This window comes from Diceros bicornis, chromosome 15 (genome assembly GCF_020826845.1).
Source record: "Diceros bicornis minor isolate mBicDic1 chromosome 15, mDicBic1.mat.cur, whole genome shotgun sequence".
NCBI lineage: Eukaryota > Metazoa > Chordata > Mammalia > Perissodactyla > Rhinocerotidae > Diceros > Diceros bicornis.
This window is the reverse complement of record NC_080754.1, coordinates 26,051,052-26,071,930: the sequence shown is the minus strand read 5'-3', so window position 1 is coordinate 26,071,930 and position 20,879 is coordinate 26,051,052. Positions and strand designations below refer to the sequence as shown.

Sequence of the window (20,879 nt, the reverse complement as noted above, 5' to 3'; positions counted from 1 at the left end):
GGGTTCTATTATTAATCCATTTTACAGATGAGGAAACAAAGACACAGAGAAATTAAGTTATTTCTCCAAGGTCACCCAGACATAAAGTAGTGAACCCCACTGCTTTTTTCGTGCTTGGGAGAGGCTTCTGGAAGAGAGGACACACACCTGTCTGGAGCTGTCCCCAATCCAGAAGCCAGCAAATCTTCTTTGATCCTGGTGTTTGAATGTCTCATTATTTGACACCGTCTGTCCCAACAGAATCTCTAAGGCATCTTGAGAGGGTGGGGGATTGACAAGTTCTGTCTCCAAGAATAGAGTGAAGAGGGGATGAAAGATTCCTACAGGAACAGCTAAACAAACCAACCAGTAAGCCAAATGTGGAGAAGGAGCGGGGTTTGGAAAGCAGGTGGAAGGTAAGGAAGGCAGCTAGAGTCGTTAGGAACCCAAGGGATTTCTGAGTGAGGAATGGAGCCCATTCTTCCTGAGCGGACATTTATTTAGCACCTGCTGGGTGCCAGGCACTGTGCTCGGTGCCTTATAAATGTTCATTCTAACTTGACAACAGGCCTGCGAGGTAAGTAATCTTATCCCTATCTGTGGATGCGAAGACCGAGGCTCAGAGCTGCACTGCCTCCAAACGGTGATAGACTGCTTTCCTCAACAAAGAGGCAGCGAGTAAGATTTGGGCACTTAGTGCGTGGGTATTCTACCTTAATGAAAAAGAAAAATAATCAATTCATGAACTTAAAAAGGAAAGAAAATAGCAGAGAAATAATTAAGCTTTACATGGAAAGAGAAAATTGAAGGTTTCTAAGGACATAGATTTGGATTGAAAAGCTCCCGAGGGGAAGCTTGGAAGTTCTTGAGAAAGAGTAAGTAGTCCTTCCATGAACAACTAAGAGAAACCAGAAAAGCCTATAAAAATATTAAGCTTTTTTTTCCCTTTCTAATTCTCATTTTCAGGAACAAAAAAGAAAATAAGGTGGGAAGTGGGCTATGATAATAGACAATAATTGAGGACTTGGATCTCTGTGCGCCATGCTCGATGAGGTGGCAGGCAGGAAAAGGGAAGGACCACTAATATGCAGATGTTGGTAGTAAGTGGTTACTTGACATTTATACTTGTTATTTAAACCAAGAGCTTATTTTTGAGATGTATAAGGGATCCGTTGTCTCCTGGCCATCCATGTCTGTTGTCAGACTGGACATTTGAGCCCGGGCACCAAGCCCAAGCCACTGTTCACCTGGTGCCACCCAGCCAAACTGTAGGCAGGATGGCGCTGGTGGTTTAGTTTCATAAACCTAAGCTGGTAAATTGATGGCCAACACCACCATACTTACCTACTAAAGCTGAGACAATAAAGATGGGCTAACAGGCCACAGGGCTGGGGTGGAAGACCAAGTCAGAGGCTTTAACCATAAGAAGGAGGCTGTTTACCTAAGTCACGTGGTAACAATGTGCAGACCATATCATCATCCTGATACAGGGAGAAAATGTGGTTTGGGGTAAAGCAGTTAACTGCTTCCTGGAACTAGCAGCTTAAGACCCACGAGAAGGGGAAATGCCCTCGACCAGGCACAGACTAGTGATTTCAAACTGGTGATGGAAGTACCTGTGGGTAAACCAATGTGTGGTGCTGATTATAACTGATAAGTGCAGCCTCCTTGTAGGGGTGGTAACCCCAAATTAATCATGCAGTTACTCTGTTTTAAAAAGAAAAATCCAAGAAAAGCATGGGTGTTAGAAAGAAATGGAGAGATATATAACGTAATGGAAAGAACCCTGACTTGAGATCTGGAACCTTAAAGATTAGTGCTGGTTCTGCTAGCATTTAGCTTGAAAACTTGAGCAAAATCGTATCCCCTCTTTAGTTCTCAGTTTCCTCATCTGTAGAATAAAAGATTGGAGTAGATGGTCTCTAGGACACCTTCCAGCTTTAAGAGTTGTTGATTCTAAATAACCATGTTAAACAATTTTAGGAAGCCTAACAAGGAAAGTGTAAAAGATAAAATAGTAATTACAAAATGGACACTTAGTGTTTTCCAAACTGTGTTTCATGGAACACTAACAATGAATAAAGTGTTTCACTTAAAAAAAAAAATTCAATTGTCAAATAAGTTTTGGGAAACCCTGTGTGCTACATTTCTCTTCCTTAGAGATAGACAGTGAATATTAACATATTACAGGCCCTGGTAAATCCAGCAATAAAAACCTCTCTAATCTTGTTTAATCAAGGTTTACCTAACTTTTTTTAAATTGTGGAACTTTTTTTTTTTACTGTAATATTTGTAAAACATCTGGACACAAATGCTCTAGGAAGTGGTACTGTATCTGTTTTTCTGCACCCACCCTAAATCCAGTTCTAACATTAGCGACAATATTTTTAGATTGCACCAGATGCAGAAAGAGAGCAAACTAGAGAATCTCTATAATACTTGACAAGCATGGGCGAAAAAATACTAAATTAAAATAATTTCTCTAGATCTAAGTAGCAAGTAAGACATTTATAATTCACCAGAGCTAGAGATCATCTGCTCAAGAATTGTGTGGTCACACAAGGGCAAAATTCTAGAAGTGGCAGCCACAGTGTGCAAGCCACTCTAACAAGTGTGCACAGATCACACGTTACCCCACTAGGAATCACCCACGAGGCTTCCTGTCTGGAGTACAAAGTGAGTCCATTTCCTTGTTTCTGGTGCTTTGTGTCTGTGGTACTGACTATCTACTTTCTGTCTTCCCTGCTTTATCTCAAAAGCCAGCTTCCCAGTTGTCTGGATCTGGCCCATTCCTGAGGGTGGCCCATGTCGGTGTCAGTTGTTTCTCCTCCCACTGACTAGGATCCCAGCACACTCCACACTGGGCCAGCTAGTAGGACCTATAATCAAAGGTTGGGTCATCAACTGTGTAAGGGATTGTGGGAGAGAAGAAAAGGGTGTTGTTATGAATATAGAACCTGTTTGGAAGCAGGAAGCAATTAGGATTAGTCAATCACTCTCCTAGACAGAAGCATATACAGTCGTGCATTGCTTAACTGTAGGGACGTCTTCTGAGAAACACGTCATTAGGCGATTTCGTCATTGTGCAAACATCATAGAGTGTACTGAAGGGGAACAAAATTTGCTACCCCAGGATGTGTCTCTTTAACATAGGGTTATTTTAGGCTGATTATTTTTAAGAAATAAAATACTCAGAAAGTTTTCCTTGCTACCTCCCCCTTAACTGCCTAAAAGAATTCCCATAAAAAATCTGTCTCGGGAAGTGAGCTATCATCTTAGCATAACATGAACTAGGTGAGAATGTAGAAAAACCTGTTTGCTGGGCTCCCCTCTGTGTTCTTCTGTTTCTGCGTGGCCAAACACTTGTTTTCCAGACATTTGCTCCTTTTCACCTACCTGTGAATTGCCTTCCTTCCCTTTGAAGTCCCTGACTCTCCCCATCCCCAACATCTTCTTTTGTCTTTAGCTGAGGATGGTATTTAAGGTGAGGGCTTCAGCCATTTTGGTGAGTTACTGGGTTTTGCTGAGTTTCTCCCATGTATACATGTTAAATAAACTTTTGTTTTTCTCCTGTTAATCTGTCCCATGTCAATTTAATTCTCAGACCATCCAGAAGAACCTAGGAGGGTAGAGGAAAATTTCTTCCTCCCCTACAGTGCTTACACCAACCTCCCCTACAGTACTTACACAAATGGAGTTCTTGTGGGTTTTCATTTATTAACTTTTGTAAGTGATCTGAAGGAAGGTGTACAAAATGACATGACAAACTATAGGAAATACTAAAATGGCAAAGAATAAATAGCAGTACGTAATATCACAAAGCTGAAAATGGGCATAAAATTGCCAGGGGCTTGGGGGAAGACTCAGACCGTTGCAGACGGTGGGAGGCAATGTGTCCGGGAAGGTGAGGCACCAGGAAGCCTGGTGACAGGTGGGAGCCTTGGCAGAGGGTCAGAGTTCGGGAGGTCTAGGAAGAGGTGGTGTTAATGGACTAAGTTAGTGGGGTCTGGTTGTCAGGTGAACGTGGAGATCTGGCCAGGGATGCCCTTGGCACCAGATTGTTCTGGCAGCAAGCAGTGGGGCCCTAGCCCTTGACCATAGCTTCAGTGACAGGACCTGGTCCCAGGAGCACTGGTCAGAGTGAGGCAGGTCTTGGGCTTTCCTTTTTTGATCCAAATAAGACCTGTACGTGATAAAAAATAAAACACTAGAGGTGACTGTAATGTAAAGCAATAGTCTCCCACCCCACCCCTCACCACTCCAAGTGCCCCTCCATAGGGGCAGCCACTTATTCATTTTTAGTACTTCAGGAGCCAACTGTGTATCACCAACCAATAAGCTTATACCTATAACTTGATTAATCAAAGTCAGACATAATCTGTTGACTCCACGCTAAGAAATAGGAGAGTGTAGCTTACTTACATGGTCTTCCATCTACTCCTTAATTTATGATAGTTATATTTTTATTTTTAGTTCTTTTTTGGTTACCTTTACGACTTTAAATAATATGCTTTAAATCTCTGTTATTTTATCAATTCTAGGGTACATCCCTTCAGTTTTTATTGTTGGTGTAGGAAAGTGAGCTTCTGTGTTGTATTTTAAGATTAATGTATTAGAGTCATATTTATTGTATGCGTAAAATTTTTTTACAAGGAATGCTTTACTTATCTTAAGGGAATGCCTAATTTTAAGAGAATCTGCAGAATCCTTTTATATTTATGTTTTAGAGCAATATCAGGGAAGCCATAACAAGTTGATTATTAGCAGGTGAGTAGGCAAAATCCCATGAAAACTGTAGTTTAGAACTTTAAGTGAACACAGTTTCTCACACACACTCAAAACTAGTAAAAAATTTTTTGTCTTAAGGTGACAAGTCAACACTCTTTGTAACTTCAAAGACGAACTGCTCAATATTCTTGGAAATTTCTTTGCTCTTCTTAACAAACACTTAGAAACTCCCCTTTATGATGACAAGGTACAGAAAAAGTATAGAGTTAACTTAAAATTTATTGCCACTGGTATATAAATATTTGCTAGCCTTTCCTTATCTACCTAACAAATTGAATGGCTAGCTCACCTTTCAAGTTTTCTTATTAAACGAATTGAAGCCAGTATGGAGATTCCTCAAAAAATTAAGGATAGAACTACCATACGATCCAGCTATTCCACTGCTGGGTATTTATCCAAAGAACGTGAAAACACCAATGCGTAAAGATCCATGCACTCCTCTGTTCATTGCAGCGTTATTCACAATAGCCAAGACATGGAAGCAACCTAAGTACCCATCAAGGGAAGAATGGATAAAGAAGATGTGGTATTTATACACAATGGAATACTACTTAGCCATAAGAAACGATGAAATCCAGCCATTTGTGACAACATGGATGGACATTGAGGGTATTATACAAAGTGAAATAAGTCAGAGAGAGAAGGTCAAATACCGTATGATCTCACTCATTAAGTAGTAGATAATAACAACAAACAAACACATAGAGACAGAGATTGGATTGGTGGTTACCGGAAGGGAGGGGGAGGAGGATAAAGGGGATAATTAGGCACATGTGTGTGGTGATGGATTGTAATTAGTATTTGGGTAGTGAACATGAGAACATGATGTAATCCATGCAGAAATAGAAGTATAATGATGTACACCTGAAATTTATACAATGTTATAAACCAATGTTACCACAATAAACAAAGAAAAGAAAAGAAAAGAAAAAGACGAATTGAAGCTTGTAACATTCAAGGCAGTCCTGAGTGAAGGTCATGCAACTTGTATTTTGTTTTCCACACTACTGCGATGAAAATATCAGTGCTTTTTCTCTTTCCTCTTTTCAGTTCCTAAAACCCGTTAGCTATTTTTACTTTTTACTTCGTATTTACTTTTTTTTTTTACTTTTACTTCATCAAGGTAGATAATATTTGTATTCTATTTTGTAGCTATGTCCTCTGTGCTTTGTCTATAGGTCAATTTTAGAAGTTAAAAAACGATAAACGTGCACTATCATGACTATGTAGCTGTTTTTCATCCAAGAGCAAAGTAGTGGGCTAGAATTCCATTTCTTTGCCGCGATTCTGATGTGGTCCTTATGCCATTTAGGGGAGGATGTTCCTAATATCATGGCCAAATGGGTTAATTTTTCTTAAATTTTATTAAATGTTTAAAACCATGTCACATTTTAGTTTGCTTCATATTTAGACCTTGAATTTCTTGTTCATTTCCTGGAATTTCAGTAACTTTTTTTTTCTTGTTGCCATAATATGCAGTCAGCATATCCTTAAAGTTATTTGGTTTCTTAAGCACACTGTTCATTATGTTGAATCCACCTTCTATCCAGAGGCATCCCTCTTGGGGCCTCCATCCTTCTGCTTCAATCCCTGCTGGTTTCTCTGCTGTACGACTCTTATTCTGGGACTTTACTCCATTCCTGAATTATTACCGCTGTTTTCTGAATCTTGTGTTTTGCTCCTTCATGATTTACATCCTCATTTTGCTGGAGAACATGCTTTAGTATCTTACTCAGAAACAATATGTAGGAGGCAAATTTTCTGAGCCCTTGTTTGCTTAACTTTACTTTCACTTAATTGGTAATCTGGCTAAAATTCTAGTTTCAAAATAATTTTTGCTTATAATTTTAAAATCAATGTTCCATTGTTTTCTACCATTCAGTGTTGCTGATAAGAAGTCTGATGCCAATCTAATTTTGGTTCCTTAGTAAGTGTTCAGTTTTTATCTTTGGAAATATTTAGGATTTCTCTTGAAATTGCACAATGATGCATTTAGGTATGGGCTTTTTTTTTTCCCCCATTCTTTGTGCTGTCTACTTTATGGGATATTTCAACCTGAAGATTTCTTCTTCAGTTTGGAGACAGTTATTTCTATTATTTATCTGATTATTTTATTTTGTTTTCTCTATTCTCTCTTTCTGGATCTGTTGTTAGTTGAGGGTTGTAATGCAGAGATTTCTTCTCTCTTTCTCTTATTTGCTCAAATTTTCTACCCTTTTATCTTTCTGTTCTAAATTCTTTATCTTTTAGATCTTCTATTGCATTTTTAATTTTAGCGATCACGGTTTTTAATTTCCAAACATATTTTCTCGTTCTTGGATTGTTTTGTTTTTCACAGCATCTTGCTTTATAGATAGAATATTCTTCTTGGATGTGTCTGGAGCTACTAATTAGTGTTTTCTTCAAAATTCTCTTCTGTGTCCTGACTTATATGTTTCTTCCAGCCCAGGTTGTTCTATTTTTGTCATGCATGTGTTTGTGTATTTGTTGCTGGTTTTCTTCACACACCTGGTGATCTTGGTTGCTGGCGTGGATTGCCTGCTGCAGTGTCTGTGGATCTGTTTCGCTGATGGGGCTCTTCCTTCATGGGAAAGCTGACTGCACTGCATTTGTGAGTATGGCTGGTTCTTGAGGTGGCTTCCTTTGGGGTGCAGACCTCCACACTAGCAGCCCTGGTTTTCCTTGGACGGTTTATTCAGATCCTCTAGAGAAGCATTCCAAGGCTTTCTTTTCCTCCCCTTTCATGCTGTATCATTTTCTCCATTTCCTGTTCCAGACATTTGTGGAAACCTTTCATCTACTCGAGGCTCCCCCTTCCAATCCTCTTTGCTTATAGGCATGTGTCCATTTCTCCCCTTTACTTCTCTTTTAATAGGATCTTGGGAGGGAGGGGAACAATAGGAAAGAAAATGTGCTTAACATGCCATTTTAAACAGAAAGCCCTTTAAAAATTATTTTCCCTTGTTTCAAAATGATCACTGTGGAAAATTGAGAAAATATAGATAAGCAGTAAAATAAAAAAAAATCTGTTTTCCATCACCCAGAAATAACATTGTTAACATTTTAAAATATGTTCTAGTTCCTTTTTCCTTTTTTCTATGTGTGTATTTATCTGTTGTTGTTTTTTTTACAACAATGGGATTATACCATATGTTCTGTTTTCTAATATGCCTCTGAAAATGAAACAATAGCTTTTAAATATCTTTCCATGTCACAACACATCCCTGACACTATGGGAGACCTGGTATTTACTGACAAATGCATCATCACTTATTTTGCCAATCCCCTATTTTTAGACATTAGGTTGTTTATGATTTTCACTATTATAAACAAGCATTTATAAACACTTTTGGCTAAATCTTTACTCATATCCTTGACTAGTTACTTAAGATAAAATCCTAGTAGTGGAATGGCTGGGTCAAAGTATATGCAGCTCCCAGTCTTGGTCCTACATTCTGGCTACTCTTTGATATGGCTCCACTTTGACTTTCTGGCCCCAACCTTTCACTTTACTCCACTTTCCTTGAGCTCCCTCAAGCATTATAGGAGAGGCCTTAAGAGCTTAATTTTCAGAGTCAGGCAGACCAGGGTTGAATCCTAGCTTTGCCACTTACTAAATGTGTGACCTTAGGCTATTTTAATTAACCTCTTTGAGTACTAGTTTCCTTTTCTATAAAATGGGGGTAATAATTCTCCTTTTCTGATTTGGTGGTTGTGAGGATTAAACAAGATGAAAAATGCATGGAAAGCACTTAGCACAGGCCCTGTCAGGTTGAAAGTGTCATAAATCCATAATGATGGAGTTAGACCCATTCCCCTCCCTAAGCCTGTGCAAATCTTCCTTCAAGGCCACCTTCAAGACGCACCCACCCCTCCGTGAGGCCAGAGTTGCAGAGCACTTGTGGGCTGGACCGCATTTGATGTTCAGATCAGGTGTTCTAGCTGCTTTCCTCTGTGTGTGTGTATGGACAGAGGGGCCATCCCCTCCTCACCATCCCACGCTGTGCTCTCCTTCCCCTCCCTGTCATGACTAATTACTTTTCATGAGTGTTCTTGGAGAATAGAGGCCATGATGAAGAAGAGCTTGTGACTCACTGTTCCTAGCATGGGGATTGTTCTTTGGAGTTTGTTTAGAGCCCTTTGGTTGCTCAGGAGCTTTGAAAGTGGTCTCTGGCTCTGACTGTTGGATGGAACCTCCCCCCAGGATACCTGAACTCCTGTAGAGTCAGTGGGCAGCAGAGGCAGGAACTTGACTAAGGCTGAACCTCTCCAGGGTGTTTCCAGCAAGAAGGCAGAGCTCAGCATATTGCCCTGGGACCTTTGTGCTGCCTACCAAACCCCCCCTCACCCTCATTACTTTGCACTGGTCCATAAGATGCTTTTGTATGCAGTAGGCCTTTCCTGTGAGCATCACCCAACCCACAAAGGTCCCTTTCACACCCCATGGATGCTTCCCCAGTTGCCAGGGGAGATTGAGAAGCATGGTTTGCAGAGCTGCAGATGGGAGGGCTTGACAAGGGATGGCTTCCAGGAGATGGCCCTGTAGGGCAAGATGATTCGTGGAGTGCGCAGCTCACCCCTCTCCCATTTGGGTGTCTTGCAGGAGTCATGGCCGGCTTCAACATGGGGGGCGACCTCAGAGAGCCTGCTGCCAGCATCCCCCTGGGCTCCCTAGCAGCTGTTGGCATCTCGTAAGTTCCCCTCACAGCAATCTGCTGGAGAGGGAGAAAACCCAGGGCAAAAGAGCGGATTGCTCCTTTTGTTCTGAGAGTGCCCCAACTGTGACCAATCTATTTCATATTCCAATCCTCCTTTTAACACTCAGCCGGCTGGAAAATTCACGTCTGGTGGGTTCAGACGATTGCCTTTTCATACCTCCTGCCTGGGAATGCAGAGAGGAGGGGTGTCATTACGCAGATCGCAGATCTCAGATCAGATCCTTTCTTCCCTTTCTCCTCAGCCTCCTGCCGCTCTCCCTCCCCACCCCTATTTTGAACTTGGGGATTTTTTAACCATTGAGTTTCCAGGATCACTGGAGGGAGCATAAAGATGAAGAGTTTTGCAATCAGACAGATTAGGGTTTGCATCCCAGCTCTGCCGCCCATTGGCTGTGTGACTTTGGGCAATTTACTTAGCTCTCTGAGCCTTCCTTTTGTTTTCTGTAAAATGAGGATAATGAGATATGTGGGCCTCCTAGATGGTGGAGGAGACACTGTGTGTAAGGTACATGGTAGGAACTCAGAGACTGGTTCCTCCTTCCCCCAGCTAGCCTCCCTGGCACCTCCCCACAAGGCTGTCAGTCTTCTTCAGTTTTATTTCACACTGTGCTGCCCACACTAGCAGGCTGGGTGGCTTTGGGTCTGTTTCTGACCTTCTAGAATCTTCTGTTTTTCTCTCTGTACCATGAGAAGAAGCTTCTCTGCCTTCACTGGGTGGGTGTGAAAGGCAATGAGATCACAGATGTGACAATGACTTGAGAAGATAAAAGTACCTGTATTATTTTCACCATGATATTTAAAAAATATTAATATATCTATTTCACAAATGCTGAATTTGCTCTTGGCTTACTGTAATGGCACCGTTGCTTCTAGCCAGGCACACAGCACCAGCCTATTTTGTGCTAAATAAGGCAATCCCATTGGGAAGAAAATGAAGCCAACAGAGAGTTGGGTGGTGGAAAGGAAAGAAATGAAAGAATCCTGTCTTGTTTCTAGTCATAGCTGGGACGTCCTGGGAGGAGCCTTTGTCTCATCCTCTCGCTGCCCAGATGGGAATGAGGCCACTGGGATCATGTGACTTGTTCAAGGTCACAGGGCATCTGGGGGCAGAGCCAGGTCACTGCTGGCCTTTTCACACTTGGCTTGGCTCTCTATCATCTAGGATCCAAGGAACAGCAGGACTTAGAGGTCTGAAAGATCATCAGCTTGTTCTTCAGCTGCAGGACGATGGGGTGTAGGGCTGCAGGTCAACCCTGCCTGAATCCTGGCAACCTAGGGGCCAGCTGGGCTTCCCCCTCCTCCACCCCAACACCCTTTGTGTGTTTTTCTTCTTTATTGAAAGAGACAAAAACAATGATACTTTTTTTTTTTTTTGGCAAGAAATATGCTAAGGAGACATAGTACCAAAAGTGCCCCCCAGACGAGCTAGGGAGGCTTCCTGACTGGCCTTTCTCTTTCCTTTTGAGACAGGTCGCCGTGAGAACCCAAAGGCAGAGTGGGGTGGGTTGGGATGGGGTTGGCCGAGGTTGGGGAGCAGCTCTGCTCCACTCTTGGGTTTTCTGCAGATGGTTTCTCTACATCGTCTTTGTCTTTCTGCTCGGCGCCATCTGCACCCGAGAGGCCCTTCGCTATGACTTCCTGATAGCTGAAAAGGTGGGTGAGTTCTGCACTGTCCGAAGGGCTTAGGCTGCTGGTGTTGCCTCCCCCTTGCAGTCCTGCCTGGGAATCCATATTGTCTTGGGCCAGGACTGAGGTACAGGGGGGTAAAAACATGGAAAAGGTACAGGTTCTTCTTATGGATCCCTAGAAACAGGTAACAACATCTGGAAAAGCACATGCACACAGGTGACTAATAATGGGGACACAACCATCTCTTCGTGTCGAAAATCAGGACAGAAACAGAGTCTGGTCACCTGAAATCCCCAGCTCAACCAGCCCTTCATTTTTGCCAATAGCCTCACCTTGTACCATGAGCAGAGAGTGCTGCTCACAAGAAGCAGGCAAGAAGGAGGAGGCTGATGGCTAGAAAGGAGGGTGGCAAGGTGGAGGGAGATAGAGGAAGCCCAGTGCCAGAGTGAGGGCCTGGGGGAGGCGAGGCAGGAGGCCCCTTGCGCTCTGAGGCCCCTCACCCCTCAGGCTCTCCCCTTGGGGTGGGCCGGTTGATTTGGCTGTAACATCTTTGTTTCTAGGGCTGTACACTCTGCCCCAGAGAAGATTAGCAAATTCCTTACGTTCCATGGATGCCCTTTAGCAGGCTGGAGGTCATGGGACAGTCAAGGACACTCATTTGGCATCTCTAGAACCCAGGAGAATAAGATTTCCAGACACTTTTCTGGAAATCCCTAAAAACTCCTACTTTCTTGTAAGTTCCTGGAGGAAAAGTGGACCCTGAGATTCCTGTCATTTATCAGAGAAATGGAGTAGGCGAGGGAGGTTTTCTTACTCAGTTAACTCTTAAGTATCATGGCTCATATTTTAGGAGAAACTACGCTTTCTCTTGGTGTGAGGTCTTGCAAAACAGCCTTGCTGATCTTCATGGAGGGCAACCTGGGGCAGGAAACCTGACCTTACTTTTTAGAGCTACATTAGGGCTTGATTATCACATTAGCACAGGTTTCTTTTTCAGGCATGTAGATACTGATGTAAAGGTGAGGTTTGTTTTCAGGGGTCTTGACCTTACCTGAAAGCAGGTTTTGAAAGAGGGAGCAGTTCAGGTAGTGAGAACGCTGACATCCCCTTCCAGGGCCCGAGGTCTTAGGCTCCTAGTGAACAAGGTTTGCTCTCAGGGAAGGAATCTATGGCCCTCATTCATACCTACATGCATGCTTCCTTCTCGACTGTCATCTCCCAGGGGCCTCTTCTCCAATTGTGGAATGAAGAGCTTGGCTGCATTAAAGGAATTAAAGGCCTCAGGGAGCAGCTGGCCCTTTGACCAGGGAGCTGCCTGCTGCTGTCTGCAACTTGCCAGGGGCCAGCTAGCACTGCCTGCTTCTACGGCTGGTTCCTTTCTAGTGGATTCCCTCACAGAGGTCCTTTCAACCATTCAAGACTGTGATCTGGATGGAACGAGGCAAATTATCCCCAGGGCTGGAGCTCCTTTCTCCCCTCCTTCCCCTGCTTTGCAGGGAAGCTAAGAATGGGTATGTGGGAGGGCAGACAGCCTGTGTCCAAGGAAGGCCACAACAGCAAGAGAGCAAAAACATCTCCAGTGACAGCATGGGAGAGCCTTTGTGGGTGGAAATTCCACGGCTAGTAATAGACATATGAACTGGGGGAAGCTTGTTTGGAACGCCACCTGTCCCAGACAGTGACCCAGGTAGGCAAGCACTTAGCCAGTGGGGGGCACCTGCTAAACCAGGCCTGGCAATAATATATAGGAATGTCATTACGCACGCACCAGGATGAGAGGTGGAAAGTTAGTTTTTGGAGAAGACAAGAGACTGTTTCCTGCAATAGGCCGTTGTAAAGCCTGTGAAGAAAGAAAAGATACTGTTCTTGGTTCTCAGTAGCAAACAGGGGCTGGTGCAGCAAGTAAGTGAATAGTGATGGAACCAACCACGGCAAGTCCAAAACAGCCACGCCCTGGTGTGCTGTTGCCTGCCATGGTCCCCCAACAAAGGAGGCCATGCAGGATTTTCCCCACAAAGCCTTGACCCTTGGCTTTTCTCCTTTCTTGCTCTCTGGTGTCCCTTCTTGGGCCTGACTCGGCTGCAGTAGCAGGTACTAAGGCAGTGAGCTGGGCCACCAACAATTTTACTAACAGTGCCTGGAGAATGGGAGGGTGCAACGTATAGAGGTTGGAAGGTACAAGTTCACAGTCTCCTTCTGTGGTCACTTGACACAATCTACCACCCTAATGTGGTTTTAGTAAACTGTTCATCTCAACTTCCTGTCTTTGCTATGGCCTTGGTCTGAGCCAGCCCATCTCTCAGCTTTCCGGGGCCCTGAGGAAGCAAGGCCTCTTCCGGCTGGTCTGTGTGCCATGAGGGTCTCGCCTCCAGGCACAGACCAGGCCTGGCCTCCAGCATGCTCCCCTTGGCGCTGGTTCTCATGAAGCTCCTCAACTCGCTTCTCTCTCTTTCTCTCCAGCGCTTTCTGCCAGAACAGTTACCTTCCATGGCTACCAGCTGTCCTGGATTCTTTTCCACTGACCTGCAGCTGGTTACTTCATCTGTTTCTTTCTGGGTTTCCTGTAGCTTCTCTAATCTATTTCTAATCATTTGGCTTCCCAGCCCACAGTTTCTCTAAGAAGTTTCTTTTTAACTAATGTTCATAGCCTAGAGGAACTTTTTCCTGGCTTTTGGGTGTCAGTTTCAGTAATATTATGCTTTCTAAAAGATCTTGAGTACATTGTGGTGGCTCTGAAGGAATCTATGTGAAGCCCAATACCTGGCGCACAGTAGGTGCTTATTAAATTCTGACTCCCTTCCACACTCCTTACGGGGATACCCATATAGATAGAGACATTTATTTGGGGGACACATTTTTTCCCTATTTTTTCTATGTTTAACTGAATAAGAAAAACCAAAATAGTCAATCTCAATATCATTCAGTTATAGAAAAAGGAACTGTATAAAGAACAGGTGTTAGTAGGAGAAAATTAAATATATTCAATAAGTGTTTCAAAATAAGCTTGTATACAGTCCAGGAGAAAATGTTTATTACACACCAAAAAGACCAAGGCCTTTAGGAGGCCTGGGGCTTGTTAACTAGTAAAATAACAACAAACTAAATAGGAAAAGTACCCTAAAAGCATCTTTGTTAAAAATGAGGTATCCCAAACTTAAGATTGGCAACAGATGTTAGCTCAGGGCGAATATTCCTCAGCCAAAAAAAAACGGGGGGGTATCCCACACAGTAGGTTCTAGTCGTTCTTAGAATTGACAGTCGTGGTTTCACATGTTCAAGGGGGGCCTTGAAAGCCCATGACACAAGCTGTGCTTGGGAAGATGGGGGTGGGGCAGGGCTCGCGTCTGGTGAGTGAGCCTTGCCCGCTGCTCAGCATCCACCGCCCAGCCCAGCCTGACTGTCCTCGCTCTCCGTCATGGACACAACGCTGTGCCAACTTTGTTTCCTTATGGAAAATGGCTATCAAGTGAGAGGGAAAAGTTGACTGAAAATTGAGATGTTGGTCAATTTGTGGAATGAGAACAGTGTTAATGAGGACAGTATTAGAAAACTCATGTCTGTGGAAATATGATGTGGGAGAAGACTAGGGAACTGTTGAGACATTGCTATGTTAATAAATTTGGGATGGGGAGGGTTTCAGGATATACTCCTCAGTAATGTCAAGAGACCACAGGATTTAGATGCGGCAGAATGAGCACCTTGCAAATGACTTTAAATTCAGTCCTTCAAGAGAAGGGAGCAGCCAGTGGATTGGTGGGATCATTTAAAGACTGAAGCTCCCAATGGGATCTGGGATAAAATACCAAGAGCATGGGGCCAGCCCGGTTGCACAATGTTTAGGTTCATGAGCTCTGCTTCAGCGGCTTGGGGTTCGAGGGCCTGGATCCCGAGCATGGACCCACACACTGCTCATCAAGCCATGCTATGGCGGCCTCCCACATACAAAATAGAGGAAGATGGGCACAGATGTTAGCTCAGGGACAATCTTCCTCACCAAAAAAATAAAAATAAAAAAATTTTAAAAATTAAAAAATACCAAAAGCAGAGAGATGGAATTAAAGATTTTCATCAGTAGTTACTAAAAAATAAATTAGGGTAGTTCACACTCCAGATAATATTTTGGAAAGATAGAGAACTTGATGATGACTCAAACAGGTGTATGACAGAAGGGCACCTTTTTTTTTTTCCTCCTAAAGAATGGCTGACACACATTTGCTCAACTAAATTCTCACTTCCACCTCCACTGGCACAGTTAGCAAGTTTACAGTCCCATATGAGTAGAGAAAATGATTAAATTCTGCAAGGGCTGGGAGCAAAGCTATGTACTTTACTCTTGTACCTAGATAGCCGTGCCCTGTGCCTAGCACTGGGCCAGGTATGTAACCTGTCCTCAGTAAATGCTCCCTACATGGATGGACAGATGACAGGAAGGAAGAGACAGGATTCAGCTGGGAGAGAGACAGAATGGAGTTTTTATAATTTATCCAGACATGAGGGTCAACATTTCATGTATTTTTCAGAAAATTGACAGAGTAGTAGTTTTATATAAAAGAGTGGCAAGTGAACAGGCCATTCTAAACACAGTTGACAAACTGGACACGTCCATTATGCCTGGACAGTCCCTCCTCTGGCCCCCAGCCAAGGGTTCTGCACGAATCCCAGGGACTGTCTGTGGTAAGGCTGGCCAAAGATGGAAGTCACGGTATCATGGCCTCATGGTGCCAGAGACTCATCAAGTTCCTGAGGTCAGTTCCAACAGTAGAAGAACGCCAGACTGGGCAGTCTCATTCCCACTGTGAGTAAACGGACAGGCTTTAAATGAAAAATGGGGTTTTGTCTGACTCCAATATATATAACCTTTTGGGTAAGAAGTAGTAACATTTCTGCAAGGAGATACCATGCCTGACTGTCCTAGAGAATTCTCTGAGGGGAGAATACAGTGGATACAATGGACTACGCCCGGTGGTTCTCCACCCTGACTGCACATTAGAATCACCTGGAGGGCTTTTGAAAAATCAGCAATATCTGTGCCCCACTCTATGCTAATTAAAGCAGAATCTCTGGGGTGATTCTCATGTATAGCCAAAGTGAAGAACTACTGAGTTAGATTTTCAAAAAGCTTTTGATAAAGTTTCATAACAGAGTCTATTTATTTTTTAACCAGTCAACATAGGATGTGTTTGGTAGAGAAGACAGAAACAAAGGTTATGGATGCATGATCGTATCTCAGAATGGACCAGGGATTAATAAGGGGACCGGGTTATCTAACAATTTTGTAAGATATCCAGGGCATGAATCACAGTGAAGTCGTGAAGCTTCATGAATTCACTTGGCACTTGTTGAGCCCTGATTGCCAGACTCTCTTGGATGTGGTGGGAGGGGGCAAGATGCAGGAGACCCGGGAGTTTATGGTTCACTGGTGAGATCAGCCACGAGCGAGATTAACCATACCACAGGGTAGAAAATAACAGATGCCATCAGAGTACACAAATAAAGTGATGGGAAACATGAGATGACATTAATTTCTTCTAGTAATAAAATGGTAAGAAGAGTGGGGGATGAGATAGACACAAGTAACCCAGGACAATGAAGAAAAGAGGGGAGATTCATGAAGATAAGATGAGATAATGCATTTAGGGAAGAGTTATCCACACTGAATTAGGGACAATGGAGGCTCTGTAGTGGACCTTAGTGTTGTCCATCAAACCTCTGGCCTCCCTGACCATCTGGGTCTTATGCCACCTATGTATGGTTTGAAGGGAGTGAGCCTCATTTAATATTACAGAAGCCCAAATGACCAGACTCTCGCTTGCCTGTCCCTTTGTGGCCCTGGTAGGGCATGTGACCTAGGCTAGGCCCATAGGATGCTCCCAGTGTAATAAATGAGGCAAAGATAAAGGGATGGGGAGAATTCATCTGCAGGCCAGCAGGTTACTTGTACCATCTTGATATTTTTGCAGCGGGGCATTATGATCAGATTTGAGTTTAGAGAGGTCACTCTGTCAGAGGCTTGGGGATGATTCAGTGTGGGCAGAGCTCAGAGGCAGGAGGCCAATTAACATTGTTGTTGGCCGGTGATTCTCAAAGTATAGTCCCCAGGCCATCAGCATCAGCATCATTTGGGCACTTCTTGGAAATCCAAATTCTTGGGCCCTACCCTAGACCTACTAAATCAAAAACTCTGAGATGGGCCCAGAAATCTGTGTTTTAACAAATCCTCCAGATGATTCTGATGCACACTCAATTTGAGAACCTCTGTGTAGTCCATACAAGATGTGATGGTGGGCCGAGCTGAAATAGTGGCAGTGCAAATGATGTGGGGTGGGGCTGGGGATATTGGAAATATATCCAAGAGGTTGAATCTAGAGGACTTATGATTAGCTAGGGTGTCGGTGGGTGCCAGGGGAGAAGAAAGGAACAGAAGCAGGTTCTGGCATTGGATAATGAGACTCCTTCCCTATATAGGTGTCCCTAGTGGGCTTCCTGTTCCTTTTGGGCTTATACATCTCGTCCCTCGCTTCCTGTATGGGAGGCCTCTATGGAGCCCCCCGGATCCTGCAGTGCATTGCCCAGGAGAAAGTGATTCCTGCACTGGCCTGTCTGGGGCAAGGGGTGAGTGACCCTTTCTTTGAGAAGTGTACATTTTGCCACTAACCTGATTGTTGGCCAATAAATTGCTTAAGTCTTTCTGGTTAGAGCCAGTAGTCAAGTTTTCCCCGGGGGAGAAACGAGAATGCAGAGGTCTTTCTTGTCCTCTGGCTGCCTGAGACTGGGGCCAGTTGGACACAGCATCTGTCAGTGTCACCCAGGGCCCTTTAGCACTGGGTTAGCTAACCATCATAGTCATATCTTGGACCCTGTGCAGCAGGGAGAGGGAGTGCCGCATCCTTTAATAACAGTAAATTCAGGATCCTCCAGGTTTAGCATAGAACAAAAACTCTCTTGGTGAGGAGGGAGGTGGTCTTGCAGCTCTGACTCTGTCCTCAAGATTCACCTTCCCTCTGGGGTTGCTTTAGGATGATTTCCCATACCTCTGGCCTCTGTGCTCCCTGTTATTCATCATGGCCCAAACCCTAACTGACACAGTATAGCTTAGATGAGTCATGGAACGATCAAGTGAGACATTCCCAAAACCAAGGGGATGACCAAGAGAGAAATAAACAGAGAGAACCCCATCCTCAGCCTCTCTCTTGTTTGGGACCACGTATTTGCAAGTCACCCTTAATTCGTCTCTTTACTTTCCTCCACTTCTTATCCATCAGTCAGCCTGGGCTGGGTGGGAGCAATGACTGTTGTCTCTAGTACCTTCCACGTGGTGTATGCCTTTTACTTTAATTTCATTTATTTTTTATTAGGTAATATATGAACAGAGTTCAAAAATTAAAATGATATAAAAGGTATACCCTGAGAATTTTTACTCCTATCATGAGTCTTTCTACTCTTTCCCCACCCGTACTCCTGCCCTATCAGTAGCTGTTTTTATTCGTTTTTTATGAATCCTTCTTTCCTCTATTTTTACACAAAGATAGTGTTCTACATACATTGTTCTATATCTTGCTTTTCTTCATTTAATATAGCTTGGATATCTATCTTTTCATACGGATGTAGAGAGAACTTTCTTATTCTTTTTCCATCATGTGGATATACCATAGTTGATTCAACCAGTTCCCTACAGATTATGTGTCTTCTAGTAAATGGGGCTACAAAGAGTACTCTTGTGTGTGTGTGTGTGTGTGTGTGTGTGTATAATTTCGTACATGTGCAGATATATCTATAGGATAATTTTCATAAGTGCGTTTGCTGGGTCAAAGGGTAAATGCATTTTTAATTTTAATAGCTATTGCCAAAATACCTTCCATGGGATTTGCACCATTTTGTACTTCTACCAACAATGTATTAGAGTTCCTGTTTCCCCACGGCCAGCACCACTCTTAGACTCAGGCCAAAAGACCCTGCTTTATAGGACTGTTCTAGTCCTTGGGGTAAGAAGTTCATGAGGTGAAGGGGACATGCCTGCTTGGATCCCATGTTCTCCTTCTAGATGGTCCAGGAATGCTGCACCCAGGAATTCCCTGCCCAGATGTCTCCCAGCCCACATCCAGGGTCTACAAGGGCCTCTTCCCTGGGCCTGTCCTCTCTAGGGCTGGGATGTGGGCTGGGAGTCCTCATGTGGGTGTGAGGCCCCCCCAGGGTATAGCCTGGGAAGGGAAGGGGTGGGCTGTGAGCTGGAGGCTGTGCATGGCCGTCCTCCAGTGAGGAACTCTGAAGAGTGCAAGAATTCTAAACTTGAACCTGGCCTTCCCCATCGTCCTGGAGGTGTGTTTGCCAAGGAAGGAGGAGAGAACATATTTAACAGTTTGTTAGCTTGGTTTATCATTGTAAATATTTAGAAATAGGGCATGTGGACCACCATTTGCACCCTTGCCCGGCACCACAGCGTCAGCAATGGACATGACCACGTTGTTAGCTATAAGCTTTTCCACAGTGATCACAGTGTTAGCAGTGAGCTTGTCCACGGTGTCAGCAATGCGCGTGACCACGGTGTCAGCAGTGAGCTTGTCCACGGTGTCAGCAGTGCGCGTGTCCACGGTGTCAGCAGTGAGCTTGTCCACGGTGTCAGCAGTGCGCGTGTCCACGGTGTCAGCAGTGAGCTTGTCCACGGTGTCAGCAGTGCGCGTGTCCACGGTGTCAGCAGTGAGCGTGTCCACGGTGTCAGCAGTGCGCGTGTCCACGGTGTCAGCAGTGAGCGTGTCCACGGTGTCAGCAGTGCGCGTGTCCACGGTGTCAGCAGTGAGCGTGTCCACGGTGTCAGCAGTGCGCGTGTCCACGGTGTCAGCAGTGAGCTTGTCCACGGTGTCAGCAGTGCGCGTGTCCACGGTGTCAGCAGTGCGCGTGTCCACGGTGTCAGCAGTGAGCGTGTCCACGGTGTCAGCAGTGCGCGTGTCCACGGTGTCAGCAGTGAGCGTGTCCACGGTGTCAGCACTGCGCGTGTCCACGGTGTCAGCAGTGAGCGTGTCCACGGTGTCAGCAGTGAACTTGTCCACGGTGTCAGCAATGCGCGTGTCCACGGTGTCAGCAGTGAGCTTGTCCACAGTGTCAGCAATGCGCATGACCACGGTGTTAGCAGTGAGCTTGTCCACAGCTCATTGTCAAATGTGAATTTTTGCCAATTGTGTAGTGAGAAATGGCATCTTAGGATACTTGTGATTTGCATTACTCTTATTATGAATGAGGTTAAACATCTTTTCCTCTAAGAGTTGTTCGTATTTTTTTTTTTATATGATTGTTGGGCTTTTTCTCTCGATTTCTAGGAGCTCTTTTTTTGTTGGGGAGATTAACTCTTTGTGATACGTGTTACAAATATTTTCTTTAGTTTGTCACTCACCTTTTAACTTTGCAAATTTCTTTTTTCCAAACCTTCTTTACATATGATTAAATTTCATTAGCACATTTTCTTTTTTTGTGTATGAGAAAGATTAGCCCTGAGCTAACCCTTGTTGTCAATCCTCCTCTTTTTTGCTGGCTAAGATTGGCCCTGGGCTAACATCCGTGTCCACCTTCCTCTACTTTATGTGGGACGCCTGCTGCAGCGATTAACGCATTTTCTTTTTTAAGAGAAGAAACTTTAAAAAAATTTTTTGAGATATATTCAACATACAGAAAAGGGTGTAAAGCCAATATGAACAGTTTAGAGAATAACTGTGAAGTGAATGTCCCTGTAACCTCCACCCAAGAACACTGCCCATCCCCAGTTGCTACCCTCCA

General features: G+C 44.0%; 1 protein-coding gene across 3 annotated transcripts in view; it reads left to right on the top strand.

The window, feature by feature from the left end:
• SLC12A8 (solute carrier family 12 member 8) overlaps positions 1-20,879 on the top strand; it is a 125,475-nt gene that overhangs the window by 81,678 nt on the left and 22,918 nt on the right. For 2 of the 3 annotated variants that reach the window (XM_058555955.1, XM_058555954.1), the window contains 3 exons: positions 9,371-9,458; positions 11,051-11,138; positions 17,580-17,726. In XM_058555955.1, the coding sequence (XP_058411938.1) occupies positions 9,371-9,458; positions 11,051-11,138; positions 17,580-17,726 (323 nt within the window). The remainder of the gene's footprint in view (positions 1-9,370; positions 9,459-11,050; positions 11,139-17,579; positions 17,727-20,879) is intronic. The other variant, XM_058555956.1, reaches the window with a different exon arrangement.